A 13,602-nucleotide genomic window follows, 5' to 3' on the forward strand; every position below is an offset into this window, starting at 1 on the left:
TCAGCTTTTCTGAGTAGCTTACGACTGCTACTCTGATCCTCTGTCAGTGCAATTCTCACCCTTGACCTGACAAAGCTGCCCGAGTAAAGCTGTAAACCAAGGGGTTTGTTGTTGTTCTTGTTTTCACACACGTCCTCACAAAAGCCGATGCAAGATGTCACAGAGTCAACCTCTGGTTATACCCGCGCGAGCCTCCATAGATGGCGCGCAAGCTACGAGCATGAGCGAGCATGCCCGGAGACCGTGGTAAAGTTGGTTTTATATTGGACGTTGGATATTCAACACATTCGAATAATCTATTATGCAGCTTGCCCTTTCAACCTATTCATGTCAAACCACTTGTGATGAACTCAGCTAACCCCCCTACACATTGCACAAAGCTTTTTTTAAAAAAAAAAACATCCTTTAATTTTTTTAATATTTTTTTATGTAAAAAAATGCTTTAAATCTATTATGCGGCCTGACCTTTTGACCTATTCAGGTCAAACTACTTGTGATGAACTCAACTAACCCCCCTACACATTGCACAAAGCTTCTTTTCTCAAAAAACCCATCCTTTAATATTTTTAATATTTATTTATGTAAATAAATGCTTTAATTCTATTATGCGGCCTGACCTTTTGACCTATTCAGATCAAACCACTTGTGGTGAACTCAACTAACCCCCTACACATTGCACAAAGCTTTTTTCTTTCAAAAAAAACATCCTTTAATTTTTTTAATATTTTTTACTGTAAAAAAAAATGCTTTAAATCTATTATGCGGCCTGACCTTTTGACCTATTCAGGTCAAACCACTTTTGTTGAACTCAGCTAACCCCCCTACACATTGCACAAAGCTTATTTTTTCAAAAAACCCAGGGAGTTAATAATAATAATAATAATACATTTAATTTATAATGCGCTTTTCATCAGAGATCTCAAAGTGCTACAGATTAGAAATAAAAATGATAAAAAAACCAAAAAGATAAGTAGTTTAAAATACAAGAATAAAAAATAAAAATAAAACATCTAAAAGGGACCAAAAGCTTTGCAAAAGAGAAATGTCTTAAGGCCTTTTTTAAAACAGTCAGTGGATTGAGGTGCCTTCAAGGTGTCAGGGAGGGCATTCCACAGACGGGGGGCAGCAGCACAGAAGGCCATCTCCCATAGTCCTGAGTCATCACAAGTGGTTTGACATGAATAGGTTGAAAGGGCAATCTACATAATAGATTTTTCGAATGTGTCGAATATCCAACGTCCAATATAAAACCAACTTTACCACGGTTGCCCGCAGACGTTTATGCTCAACACATTGTTTTCTCCGAAACACCAGAAGACGTACAGACAAATAATCTGTGGATAAGCAAGATGTAGTAGAGAGGAAGCGAGCAAAAGTGAAGGAAAGCAGGTTGTCTGGTAACAGTACCGTATTTTCCGCACTATAAGGCACACTTAAAAGTCTTTAATTTTCTCAAAAAACGACAGTGCGCCTTATAATCCGGAGCGCCTTATATATGGCTCAATCTCTCAAGGATCACTTTCACGTTGACGGGACACTGCGTCGCTGTGACCTCGATTAAACTTCCACTCATTCGCGTTTTTATAACTTTAAAGCATTACATCTTCAAAATATACAGCCATGCGACACACCAATTGAAAACTTAGCCTCTAATGATTAATTTAAGCCAACATTCAAAGCATAAAATGATTTATAGCAGTTACAAAACTGTTACAAAGTAACAGAAAATAAAACAATTCAGCCGTAGGCTAATCTGCGCAGGTGTCGAGAGTGCATCCGTCCTTTCAGCAACAAAGTGGTATTTTGCCCAAAACTTGATTTTCATAAATCCACAAGAGTCCAAGGAAATGTAATATCCAAGCTTTATATTCCAAAACGATCTGTTCGCCTCACAATGTTGAAGTTTCTGGCCGAATCACAACGGAAAAACGCGAAACAGTTTTCCATTCCTGCACTTGTTATTGCCGCTAGCTTCTCTGCCCAGCTTGCTACATGATCGATGCGGGCTGCATCGTATTCCAGAGCTTCTAAGCTTTCGACTGGTAGCTCATATTAGCCAATCGTTCAGGTTTGCCTCTGATATGGCCAATGGAAGCGGACAAGCCGATGACAACATGTCAGGGACCACGTTGAGACGATTGACATTATCTCGGACCACTTAGATTTAAATGCTATAAGACCCTATGCTATAAGTGGTGCGTTTGAACTACTGGACAAGACCTGAGTCTCTGTGAATGTGGGTTGACCATGTGTTCAGTGGACCACTTTTATGTATGCGTTTCCTATGTGAAGAGGGGGTATTACCTGTTCCGTCAGGAGTGGAGCGCACAAACGTGGGCAACATCTTGACAGCAGCTGTAGGGTTGGTGTCTCTGCACAGGCCTTTGTCCATCTCTCGTCGAAATCTTATTGACAAATCCATCAAAGTCTTATCTGACAGCTGAAACTGGTGCAGGTATTTGTCCACCTAAGCCATTGTAGAGAGGAGAAAGCGTTAAATAATGCAAGCTAGGAAGTCATATAAAGCATTACAACAGTGAGTTAATAAAATAGTACAGTGATTGTATTGTCATTAAAGCTACATTGTGTAAGAATTTCTCCCATCTAGTGGTGAAAATGTATATGACAACCAACTGAATATTACTTTCTAGCCACTCCCATTCTGAGCGCACTTCAACTCCTATGGTGGCCGAACCCAAAATTAGCTCTTAGTATCTCCATCGTTTACACGCAGCTGTTCCAACCACTCCAATATTAACTTTGGTCTTGTTGGTTTGCCTGTTGCGTTGTCGTTTTAATTCGCTTCCCTGGCATTCGTCACTGTGCCAATAGGTGTAGGACGGTGAACTGCGGAGTTATGTCCCTCTTTGGCTAATGTATTTTAAAGATGGCAGCGCAACATGGCTGCCGTCATTCAAGCGACTCGCTCGTATGTATTCTGAATGATTCTGAATTCCAGATTCTACGCTTACGAGAATACTTTGATTAGTTGGTGGAAGTAATTACACATGAATGAGCACATATTTGTGAATCAACTAAAAGAAATACACAATATAGGTTTAAATAAACTACATTAGAATTAAACAGCTCTGCGTTGACTAAATATAAGCTGCATCACAGCTTTCTTTAGAAGGGTTCATATATTTTTCAATTAATTTTCGTATAGGCTACTGTCTGTAGCCAATACCAGTCCAGTAGCAAAAGCAGCGTGTTAAAACTCATGATGCACCTAAAACAGATGCAAAACAACCTTTTATGTTGGCTGAAAAGCAGATCTGCTTGTATTGCTGGATGAAACATAAGTATGGATAGTTCATTTAAACTGCTGGCTGCTGTATTTAATGCTGCTCTATAGTTAATTTATTAAAAATGCTGAATCACAGCCGCACAGTTTTCTGATTACCTCTTTTTGGCAGTACTATCAGAACTGGATTCCACTGCTAGTGCGATCTCACTTTTAATATTTTAGTCAATATCTGCAACCAAATGTGGTTACAAAAGGTGCTTTGCAAAGTGTTGTAGTTAAAGATATGGACATTTACAGAAATTCAGGATTTTTTAAATAAATAAATGATGTACGCCAAAGAATGGATTTAAAACAAGATACAGAATTTTTTTAAATGTATCAGTTTGCTTTCTATGTCACCTTGGCCCTATGGTCTGACCATGTATCTAGGCAAAACATTCAACATATACCTTGTATACTAAAGAACAGAAGGTTCTGGCTCGCAGGCACAAACTGTCCGTACTATACTACAATCTGAAACTAAAGTTAGTGGGGATAGCAGATGTTGACAAAATGAGGTGTGAAGGCTTTTCTGGATGAGACCATGGAAACCAGATTTTCCCATCTGTACCATCTTTATGCTTAAAACGTAAAAAATAAAAATAAAAAAAAAAATAAAAAAGCTGAAACAGCAAGTAAGCTAGGGGTAAGGAGCGAGAGGAGAGAAAACTAAAGTTTGGCCTGGCATTAACCAAAGAAACAGGAAGAAATGCCATGTTTGGTTTCAGGTGACACTCTTCTACTTTTGTGCAAACAAAGGTCAGCATTCTATCTAGACTGTACTACCTTGTTTTAGACTTTCAAAATTCCTTCCATTCAACCATAATTCAAAAATTAACCAGTAAATGTACTATTTTAAAATGCTATGATTTCTATCACTGATTGCACAATAAGATATTGTACTGAATAAGAAATCAAACAATAGATAATTCAATGAAAATGATAACAAGATATATGCAGTGCAATGACAGGAGTTAAGCTGTTTGCAAAGGCCTTTTTATTACAGTAGAATTTGTCATAATAGCAAAGGAGAGGCACTGGCAAATGGTAAATTTAATTAAAATGTCTCAGTAAGCCGTGGCAGCATGCACAATACCAAACATCTAATTTTAGTTCAAACATCAGTACTTTGATTATTTATGTGCTTTTCCTACTGTGAATTGTAAACATGTCTTGTGTGGAAAAATAATAGCCTAATAATAAATAACTTATTAATATAGCACCTTTAAGAACTAGGGCTGCTCCCTCTTAGTCGATTAGTCGACTAATCGGTCGTTTTGGTCTTAGTCAACTTAGATTTCTTTAGTCTATTAGTCATGTTTTATGCTTTTTTTCATGCTGAATGACTTATCTCTGGTAAACACAAGAATTAAAGTGGTGCTTTTGCATGACTCTTTGCCGAGAAAATGTACAGATCTGTTGATTAAATCAACTAATCGATTAGTCGATATAATTGAATGAGTGTTAGTCGACTAAGAATTTCTTTAATCGAGCACAGCCCTATTAAGAACATAGTTTACAACGTACTTTGACAGACAAAGCAAGGCAAAGGCAGGATATCCAGGTGTCAATATAACAAAAGAGAGCTGAACAGGGGGGCCAAACAACAGCAAGACAAAATTTGGGTCATTAAAAACAAGAAGACAAAAGAAGCGAACCATAGTAGACCGAAGGCAAACTAAATAACAAACATGACAAATACAAATATGCAAATAAAAAAGGGTCAAATCAATAAATAAAATAAAAAAAGACATCACATGAAAGCAAAAAAGACATCACATGAAAGCAAGTGCCCTGACGACAAAAGCACGGTCACCTTAAGACTTCCAGCCTTCATGACCAACTTCATAGTCATGAAGACTGGGTCATGACCGAAAGAACTAGCCTACATCACGGAAACATCACGGCTGAAATGGGTTTCCTCAGGAGGGTGGCTGCCGTCTCCCTTAGTGATAGGATGAGAAGCTCAGTCACCCGTGAGGAGCTCGGAATAGAGCCGCTGCTCCTTTGCGTCAATAGGAGCCAGCTGAGATGGTTCGGGCATCTGGTAAAGATTCACCCCTGGGCACCTCTCTAGGAAGGTGTTTAAAGCACATCCAGCTAGGAGGAGGCCTCGGCGAAGACCCAGGACTGGGTGCAGCGATTATATCTCCACCCTGGCCTAGGAACGCCTCGGGATCCCCCAGTCAGAGCTAGGGTTCAGTTCAGTTCAGTTCAATTCAATTTTATTTATATAGCACGTTTAAAAACAACCATAGTTGACCAAAGTGCTTAACAAGCTCCAAAAAGCAAAGAGATAATAAACACAAACAAAGCACAATATACAATACAAAATAACTAACAGTAGAAAACGAATAAGGTCAAGATATCAAAGCTCACCTTGAATTGAAAGCCAATAAATAATAGCGGGTCTTAAAAGAACACGCCAACTTATTGGGAATTTAGCTTATTCACCGTAACCCCCAGAGTTAGACAAATCGATACATACCCTTCTCATCTCCGTGCGTGCTGTAAGGCTGTCTGACGGCTCCAACGGCATCAGGCCAGCACAGTATGCAGGTGAATGGTTCCAGTAATCCTACTGCTCCGAATAAGTGATAAAATAACTCCAACATGTTCCTATTTACATGTTGTGATTTGTAGAGTCACAGCGTGTACAAAAAACAACGTAACATGAGACACAGCCATCTTCTATCCCTAAAAAAACCTGGGAACTATATTCTTAGGCGGAAGAATATAGTACTTTGGCGGAGTGATAAGCTCACAGCAAGCCTGTCTGAGAATATAGTTCCCGGTTTGTTTACGGTTAGAAGATGGCTGTGTCTCATGTTACGTTGTTTTGTATACACGCTGTGACTCTACAAATCACAACATGTAAATAGGAACATGTTGGTGTTATTTTGTCACAATTTGGAGCAGTAGGATTACTGGAACCATTCACCTGCAGGATCTGTGCTAGGCTAAGCTAATGCTGGAGCCGTCAGACAGCGTTACAGCACACACAGAGATGAAAAGGGTATGTATGGACTTATCTAACTCTGGGGGTTACGTTGAATAAGCTGAAGTCCCAATAAGTTGGCGTGTTCCTTTAAGCATGGACTTGAACGTTTCAACGGTCCGAGCTGTTCTTAAATGAATAGGTAAACTATTCCAGAGGTTTGGAGCAGCCACTGAAAAGGCTCGTTCACCTTTGGTTTTTAACCTGGATCTGGGCACATCGAGGAGCATCTGATTGGACGACCTCAGTGCTTTGGCAGGTGTGTGGACATGTAAGAGCTCCGATAAATAAGAAGGCGACAACCCATTTAAGATCTTAAAGACAATTAATAAAATTTTAAATTCAATCCTGAAACAAACAGGAAGCCAGTTAATTGGTTGGTTATCGTTTTGATTTTTACGATTCCGATGCCGAACCGGTACTTTTAACAACAATTCCGATTCCTGAACCGATTCTTGACAAACTGAAAAGTGAATGGTTTATATGTTTTTAGACCATAGGGAAAATAAGGCATTTTAAAAGTAGCCTGCATTTACGGTCGGTAGCTAGCTAATGGTAGACTACAGAGAAAGTGTGATATTTTTATGTCCGTTTCGGAGCGACAGAGGGAAAATATTTCAGTCGACACATTAAATGGAACCGAAATGAGGAACCGAAATTTGTGTTCTAATCCGGTCCGATTCCTACCGGTTGCGCGCGCGCGCAACACACACACACACACACACACACACACACACACACACACACACACCTATTATTCATTAATTTTATTTTAATGAATAATTTTATTATTTTTGAAAGTTTTCAAAGATGTATAGCTAGAAAAATATAAATGCAGTAGATACACACTACGTACTGCAACGTTACAGTAAGTAGCTATGTACAGTACTGCCTCATTATTGTGTCAGTTCACACACTGCCGTCCCTATAGATATAGCTAGAGAACAACTTTGTTCTAGCTATATCTATGGCTGTCCCATTCCTTCTGGAATTTTCGGCATGGGCATGGCACATCTAGTCTGAGCTCACAAGCGATGTTAATGACGGTCGGTTAGGGCGGATATTTAGACAGAGCGAGAACGAAAGCCCTTTCTTTCACTGTCTATGAGGAAACCTAACTGCGTTGATAAGGTTACATGCTAGGAGTTGGGCTACCAGCTGGACCCGTTTTCACGTTCACACAGTAGGGAAAAACATTCAAATGTCCCGTCCTGATAGACCAAACGTCCACAAAACAAACCCAGCCGAATGTTTGACACCAGTACTCACTTTATGCGCTTGGTCATCATGAAGTTCGGTACAGTAGTTAGCCAGCAGACTCGAGGCTAACATCTTTAGTTAGTGATGTGTGGCGACTTTATTTCCTGCTCGTCCTTCTGCTTTACACTTGCACACAGTTGATCTACAAAGACAGCTTTTTTTTTTAAATAATCAACACAAAAACAATAGTATTTTCACCCGCCGCTCGGTTTGTTGTCGCAAAAACTCGGGAATTTAAACTGTAGTTAAAGGTTAAAAACGCAGTCGTAACGTTAATAAGAAACTTCCAGCTTCCTGAAGTTTGTAGTAGTTCCTCGACGTCATTCCGAATCGACGGCGCTGATTGGCTGCAGAGAAGGCGCGGCAAGATCTTCCTACCAAAATCACGGATGTATTTTAAGACTGTAATATTGTCCATGAAAGTACAGGGGGTGGACAAAAAAGATCTACCTTACATTAATAGCTTTGCAACAAATGCCACCTCTGTATATCCTTTAGTTTTCGGGTTGTGTTGCTAATTTGTCATTTCAATGTTGATTTAACATATTCTACTCTCTACTACAGTCAGCTGCAGCTTCAAGTTACTTAGCCGATTATGACTATTCTATAAATATTGTACATAAGTATTGTATACTATACTACTAAAATTGTGTAGTTTTGTATTTACTATTACCCAAAATACCCACAATTTCTACTTAAGTAATGTAACGAAGTATTTGTAGTTACTTGATACCTCTGATTTGTATACTTTGTTAGTTTTATTCTTAACATATTTGAATACTGGTTTGCAACATTATATTGTGTGTGTTTCCATTAAAGTATTTCACACATTGATACTGTAAGTTGTAATAACTGATGCTAGAGAATGAGACATGACAGGAGGAAGTAGTGATGCACCGATGTGAAAATTGTGGCCGATACCGATAACCGATATTAATATTGCTGTTATGGCCGATACCGATATTTACCGATGTCGATATCTCTGTATAGAACACATTTTTTATGATGAACAAATAAGGAACTATTTTCCAAAAGGCATTTTTTTTACTTTTGTGATTTATTTTCAGAAATCACTGATATTGGGCACCTTTACCTGTGTGCAAAATATGACTATCATCAGATTTTCAGAAGAAAATCTAAATATTTATATAAAAATACATTTTTAAAAGGATACAAGTGTGTCCTGAATTCACACTATGAATAAGCCAACCCTGAGTATTCACAATAAACATCTAACTCACTTGAGACCAAGTCACTGTATTCTGTGAACATTGTACAACAGTTCAAAACTTTAAAGTACAGTAGTAGGCCTTAAATGGCCAAAGCCAAAAGTATTGAAAGAGGTAAAATGTGAAAATGGAGCCAGAACAAACTGGACTGAACAGACACTGGCTTTTGCAGTCTGAACTGGAAGTACAGTAACTGCCAAGTACTTAAAGGTTAGGCCTAACCCTTGAAATTATAGAAATTGGTGCCTTCTAGGCCGAGATAAGCCAGAAAATGCGTTTTTGCTCATATGGATGAAAGACACCAAATCCCAGAATGCACTTGCTTCGCTGCTTAGACTCTCCTCCCAAGCCACATCCACCTACAGACCGACAGTGAGGCAGCATTCAACTCAACCCAAATGTGTTTTATTGTCATTTCAACCATATACACGAAACAACATTTCACCGTGGCTATAATGGTTCCACATTTAAAATATATAAAAACGACATACAAAACCGGTGTTTACAGTCAACCAAGCACTAATGCTAGTATGCATTAGCTGAACTTTACGTGTGTGTGCAATAGCTACATGTAGCAGATTATAAACACAGTTGTAAATTTGCGTGAAATGTAGAACGGTCGGCATTTACTAGTCACAAACTTCCCCAGCAGTTAGCATTTAGTTGGATACAGGCAGCTAATTTCTGCACAAGTCCGTGTTAACAAAATTAGAGATGTTCCGATACCGATACCAGTATCGGTATCGGCTCCGATACTGCCTAAAACGCTGGTATCGGTATCGGGAGGTACTGGAGTTAATGCACCGATCCGATACCACGTAATAAAGCCCTAAAGAAAATCTGTTAAAATAGATTATTTATGTTCTTTTTCTGTTATAACTGACTGTCAAAGTGGACAATAAAAGAAAGTTCATGGTTTGTGTTTGTTCATGTTTCACAAAGATAGAAATAATATCACATCCATACAGGGATAATAGTATACAGCTGTTAAAACATAATAAAATATATGACACAGTGGTATCGGATCGGTACTCGGTATTGGGCGATACACGAGCGATTTGGATAGGGTTGTTTGTGTGTGTTTTTTTTTAACGATGACGAGCCGGAATGAAAACAAGCCGAACTGAAATATGAGTATCGAGGCTATTTTTAAAATGTAAGGAGTAGAAAGTACAGATAATTCCGTGAAAATTTAAGGAGTAGAAGTAAAAAGTATGCTGTAAAATAATTACTCCAGTAAAGTATAGATACCCAAAATTTCTACTTAAGTAAGGTTACAAAGTATTTGTACTTTGATACTTGACACCTCTGTTCCTATTGATATATAATATTATATTTCACAAACATGGTCGTGGCACCGCTTGCCACTAAAGCTTCACAGAACTTCATTCCTTACTAAAGGAAAAGGTCAAGCATTGCTTTGTAATTCTATGTGGTCTTTGTTCATGTAAGGTGTCCTTGAGTATAAAGGAGCCCATAAATGAAATGTATTATTATTATTATTATTATTATTATTATTATTATTAAGCAGAATAAGCATAAGCAGCATAATATACCTATAGTGCTGGCTGATCAGAAAGTCATTTAGGTATGCACAGACAAACCACCTATTTTAATATGAGGAATTCTGTAGCTGGGTTGCATTTGTTTAGTATAACATATTTTTTACATTTACATTGAATTGTTGATTTACATTTTCACCGGATACATACAACTGAAACCAATGTAATTTTCAAAAGGTTCCTCATCATCTTTGCTGCAGTTTAAATTCATAGCTTTACGTACCAACCCAACACTTTTCTAAACGAGACCCAAAGCGTTCACATTCAGCTAATCACTGTTCCATTCACAAAGAATCCCCAGGGTTTGAATGCTCAACAAAAATCAACACAATTCAATGGCACAATCACCACAATCAACGTTTTTTAGGCCAAGGACCCCTTAGCTGAAAGAGAGACTGAGCAGAAACCCCCTACTAATATTGTATTAAATTGAGTTGCATAATTAAACTTTGCTTACAATAACGTGTGTAGCCTAAGGCCTTTACACATAGCTTTTATGGTGCATACAAGACTGTCACAAACCGGGCCGCACGGCCATGACAAAAAAGGGAGATGCACACAACAAAGAAAAATTTAACTTAAACTAACGGGTGGGATGTGTGATCAGTGAGTTCAGTAAGATGAGTGGGTGTATGAGTGAAAGAATGTACTGTATGTGTAGTGTATGGTGCAGCAAAACAAATCAAACAGCAACCAGCAAGAAGAGAGATCCCAACTGAATCCAAGAGGCTTGTTTTTGACATATTCATATATATTTATACATCATGTTTTAATGTTAAACACATGTGGCACAGAAAATCCTTAAGCTTAACTGTATCTGTGGATGGCTAAACTAGTGGCTAGCTTACATACAGGCCAGTGAAGAACTTTGCATTACTGCATTGTTTAGCCAGAGCAAATCTGGTGCTGAAAACCCAGAAATCTCCCACTGCATTTTGTCATTCTGTCCCAAAATTAACCTGGGTCTTATCATTCACAGATGTTGTTTTTTTGTATTAAATCTGCTTAGTTTATAAGAAGAAGAGTCTACAGCCATGGTAGCAGCTGTATGAGGCTGTACTTAGGAACAGCAGCGCTTTGAGCTAAATACTAATGTCAGCATTATAATATGGTCACAATAATAAAGGCAGGTATAATATTTACCATTTCTCTTGGCATGCCAACATTTGCTAATTAGCAATAAGCACAAAGTACAGGTGAGGTGGATGGGAATGTCATTAGTTTTGCAGGTATTAGGTCACAAACCAAAGTAATGAACATAGTGACATTTTGACCAGATAATGGCTCTCGAGGAAATAACACAGATCACAATAGTTATTACAATTCATCCTGAGGGGGACCTGAATGTTTTTAACTTTCATAACTCATTTTCAAAGAAATTCATCCAATAATTGTCAAGGAAATTCACTCAAATCGGGCAGCACGGTGTCTCAGTGGATAGCATTTCTTTCTGCAAGTTGGCACTTCAGAGTTTGAGCCCCAGTCCGGGCAGGGCCTTTCTGTGTGGAGTTTGCATGCTAGGTAACTAGGACTAGAGTTGAAAATTAGTCATCTGGCTAACACTGGTGCATTTACAGAAATGTTGATTAATGTGCATTGGACATGTCCATGGACAGCTCCCTCACTCTGACATCTCTCCATTAGTGCATGTATAGGTACTGAGCATGTGTGTGTAATTCAGGGCTGTGTGTCATGTGTATAATAAATAACAGAGTGAAAACATTGTAATTTCCCTTGTGGGATTAATAAAGTATACATTATTATTATTAATTCTTGACACACCCGCTCAAATTTTCACAGCGTTACAAGTGTACCACAATACCAACCAATGGGAGAATTAAAGGTCAATTCTGATTGGCTGCTTGTCTCCAATTAGACTGCAAGTAGCAGGAAACACAAATCTAGGAGGAACAGTGTTTTTCAGTCAACACCTGTTGGTCAGCATACTGGAACAGCATATACTGACTACAGTGGAGCTGTTTGACTAACATTACTGGATTAAAACACTTTGTTTGCTCTTATTATTGATTTATATCACAGAAATGTCTTAATATTTGTGTGTATTATAATGCTGTTGTTTTGTTTGACTCAAATCTCCTTGTGTGATTAATGTTACTTACTCATCCTTCACAAGCAATCCATCTAATTTAGCACACAGCAGTGGAGCATACAGTCTGTGCAGCCGACATGTCATCTGAACAGGCCTCGCAGTTCTCTTAATATATCCATGCTCGCAGCACTGTAACGTTAAGTTAGCTAGGTCTCACAATGCAAGACTGAACAGCAGTAGGCCTTCCTACATGTCACACTATAGCCACATGTAAGTAGTTTTTAATATTTTGGTTACATTACCGTGTTTTATTAACCTTTATTCTGTTGATATATTAGCTTGCGAAGGAGCTATCCGTAGCTAACGTTAATTTATCTCGCACTGTGCATGGTAATGTTAGTAACGTTATAACCTTATTTATTTTAAAATGTATTTAAAATGAAACCATATCTTGGCAGTAACGTTAGTTAGCTTCTGCTTTTTGACATACAGTAAATTAGCTAACTTTAGCGTTAGCAACAAATAGCTGCTTTGCTTTGCAAGCCAATAAAATACAGTCTTGGCAAACATGTATAGACTTTTAATCTATGCTGGGCTAACGTTAGATTACTTGTAAAGGATGATGTTAGTCACACAAGGAGATAAGTTATTGTAATATTAAGGCATGTCTGTAATATACCGGTAGATCAATAATATAAAATACTGTAGATCAGTGCTTTCCAACTTTTCTGGTCTGAGGTTCCCCCACAGCCCTGTCATATTAACTTGCATACCCCTGTACTGTAAACATGTAGGTTGGTTTGGTCAGAAATTCTACTAGCTAGGCCTACTCCTTGAATTGTGGCTTAATGTTTCAACCGTCATCCATTACTTTTAGCTATTTGAACTGTTTAGTCAGTAGGCCTGCTTTTAGCTATTTATTTCTACCATTTATTACTTTGCTATATGTTTAAACATCTATGTTGAGCTGTTTTAGCTTACTGTATACATTATATCATCCTGGACTTTACATCTGCCCATTGCATATACTATATATTCTTTGCAAATTTTGCACTCAACCCATTTTTAGGCAACAGTTACTTGTTTCTGTTCCCTTGGTGATATGTCAAACTGTGCAGAATTCTATAACAATGGAAGCCATGAACTTTTCTACTGAAAACGTTTATCCTTTTATAGTTTTTACAATATGAAACAATTTCATACACATTCAACGTATA

The 13,602-nt window shown here is 38.1% G+C and overlaps 1 protein-coding gene across 1 annotated transcript in view; it reads right to left on the reverse strand.

The window, feature by feature from the left end:
• The window catches only part of hk2 (hexokinase 2), a 37,957-nt gene extending 30,099 nt beyond the window's left edge, over positions 1–7,858 (reverse strand). Inside the window, exons 1-2 of the mRNA XM_028577365.1 lie at positions 7,554–7,858; positions 2,305–2,467 (exon numbers count right to left, since the gene is read on the reverse strand). Coding sequence (XP_028433166.1) covers positions 2,305–2,467; positions 7,554–7,616 — 226 coding nt within the window. The 5' untranslated portion in view covers positions 7,617–7,858. The remainder of the gene's footprint in view (positions 1–2,304; positions 2,468–7,553) is intronic.
• Between the last annotated feature and the right edge of the window lie 5,744 nt (positions 7,859–13,602).

Source organism: Perca flavescens, chromosome 5 (genome assembly GCF_004354835.1).
Source record: "Perca flavescens isolate YP-PL-M2 chromosome 5, PFLA_1.0, whole genome shotgun sequence".
Classification (NCBI taxonomy): Eukaryota; Metazoa; Chordata; class Actinopteri; order Perciformes; family Percidae; genus Perca; species Perca flavescens.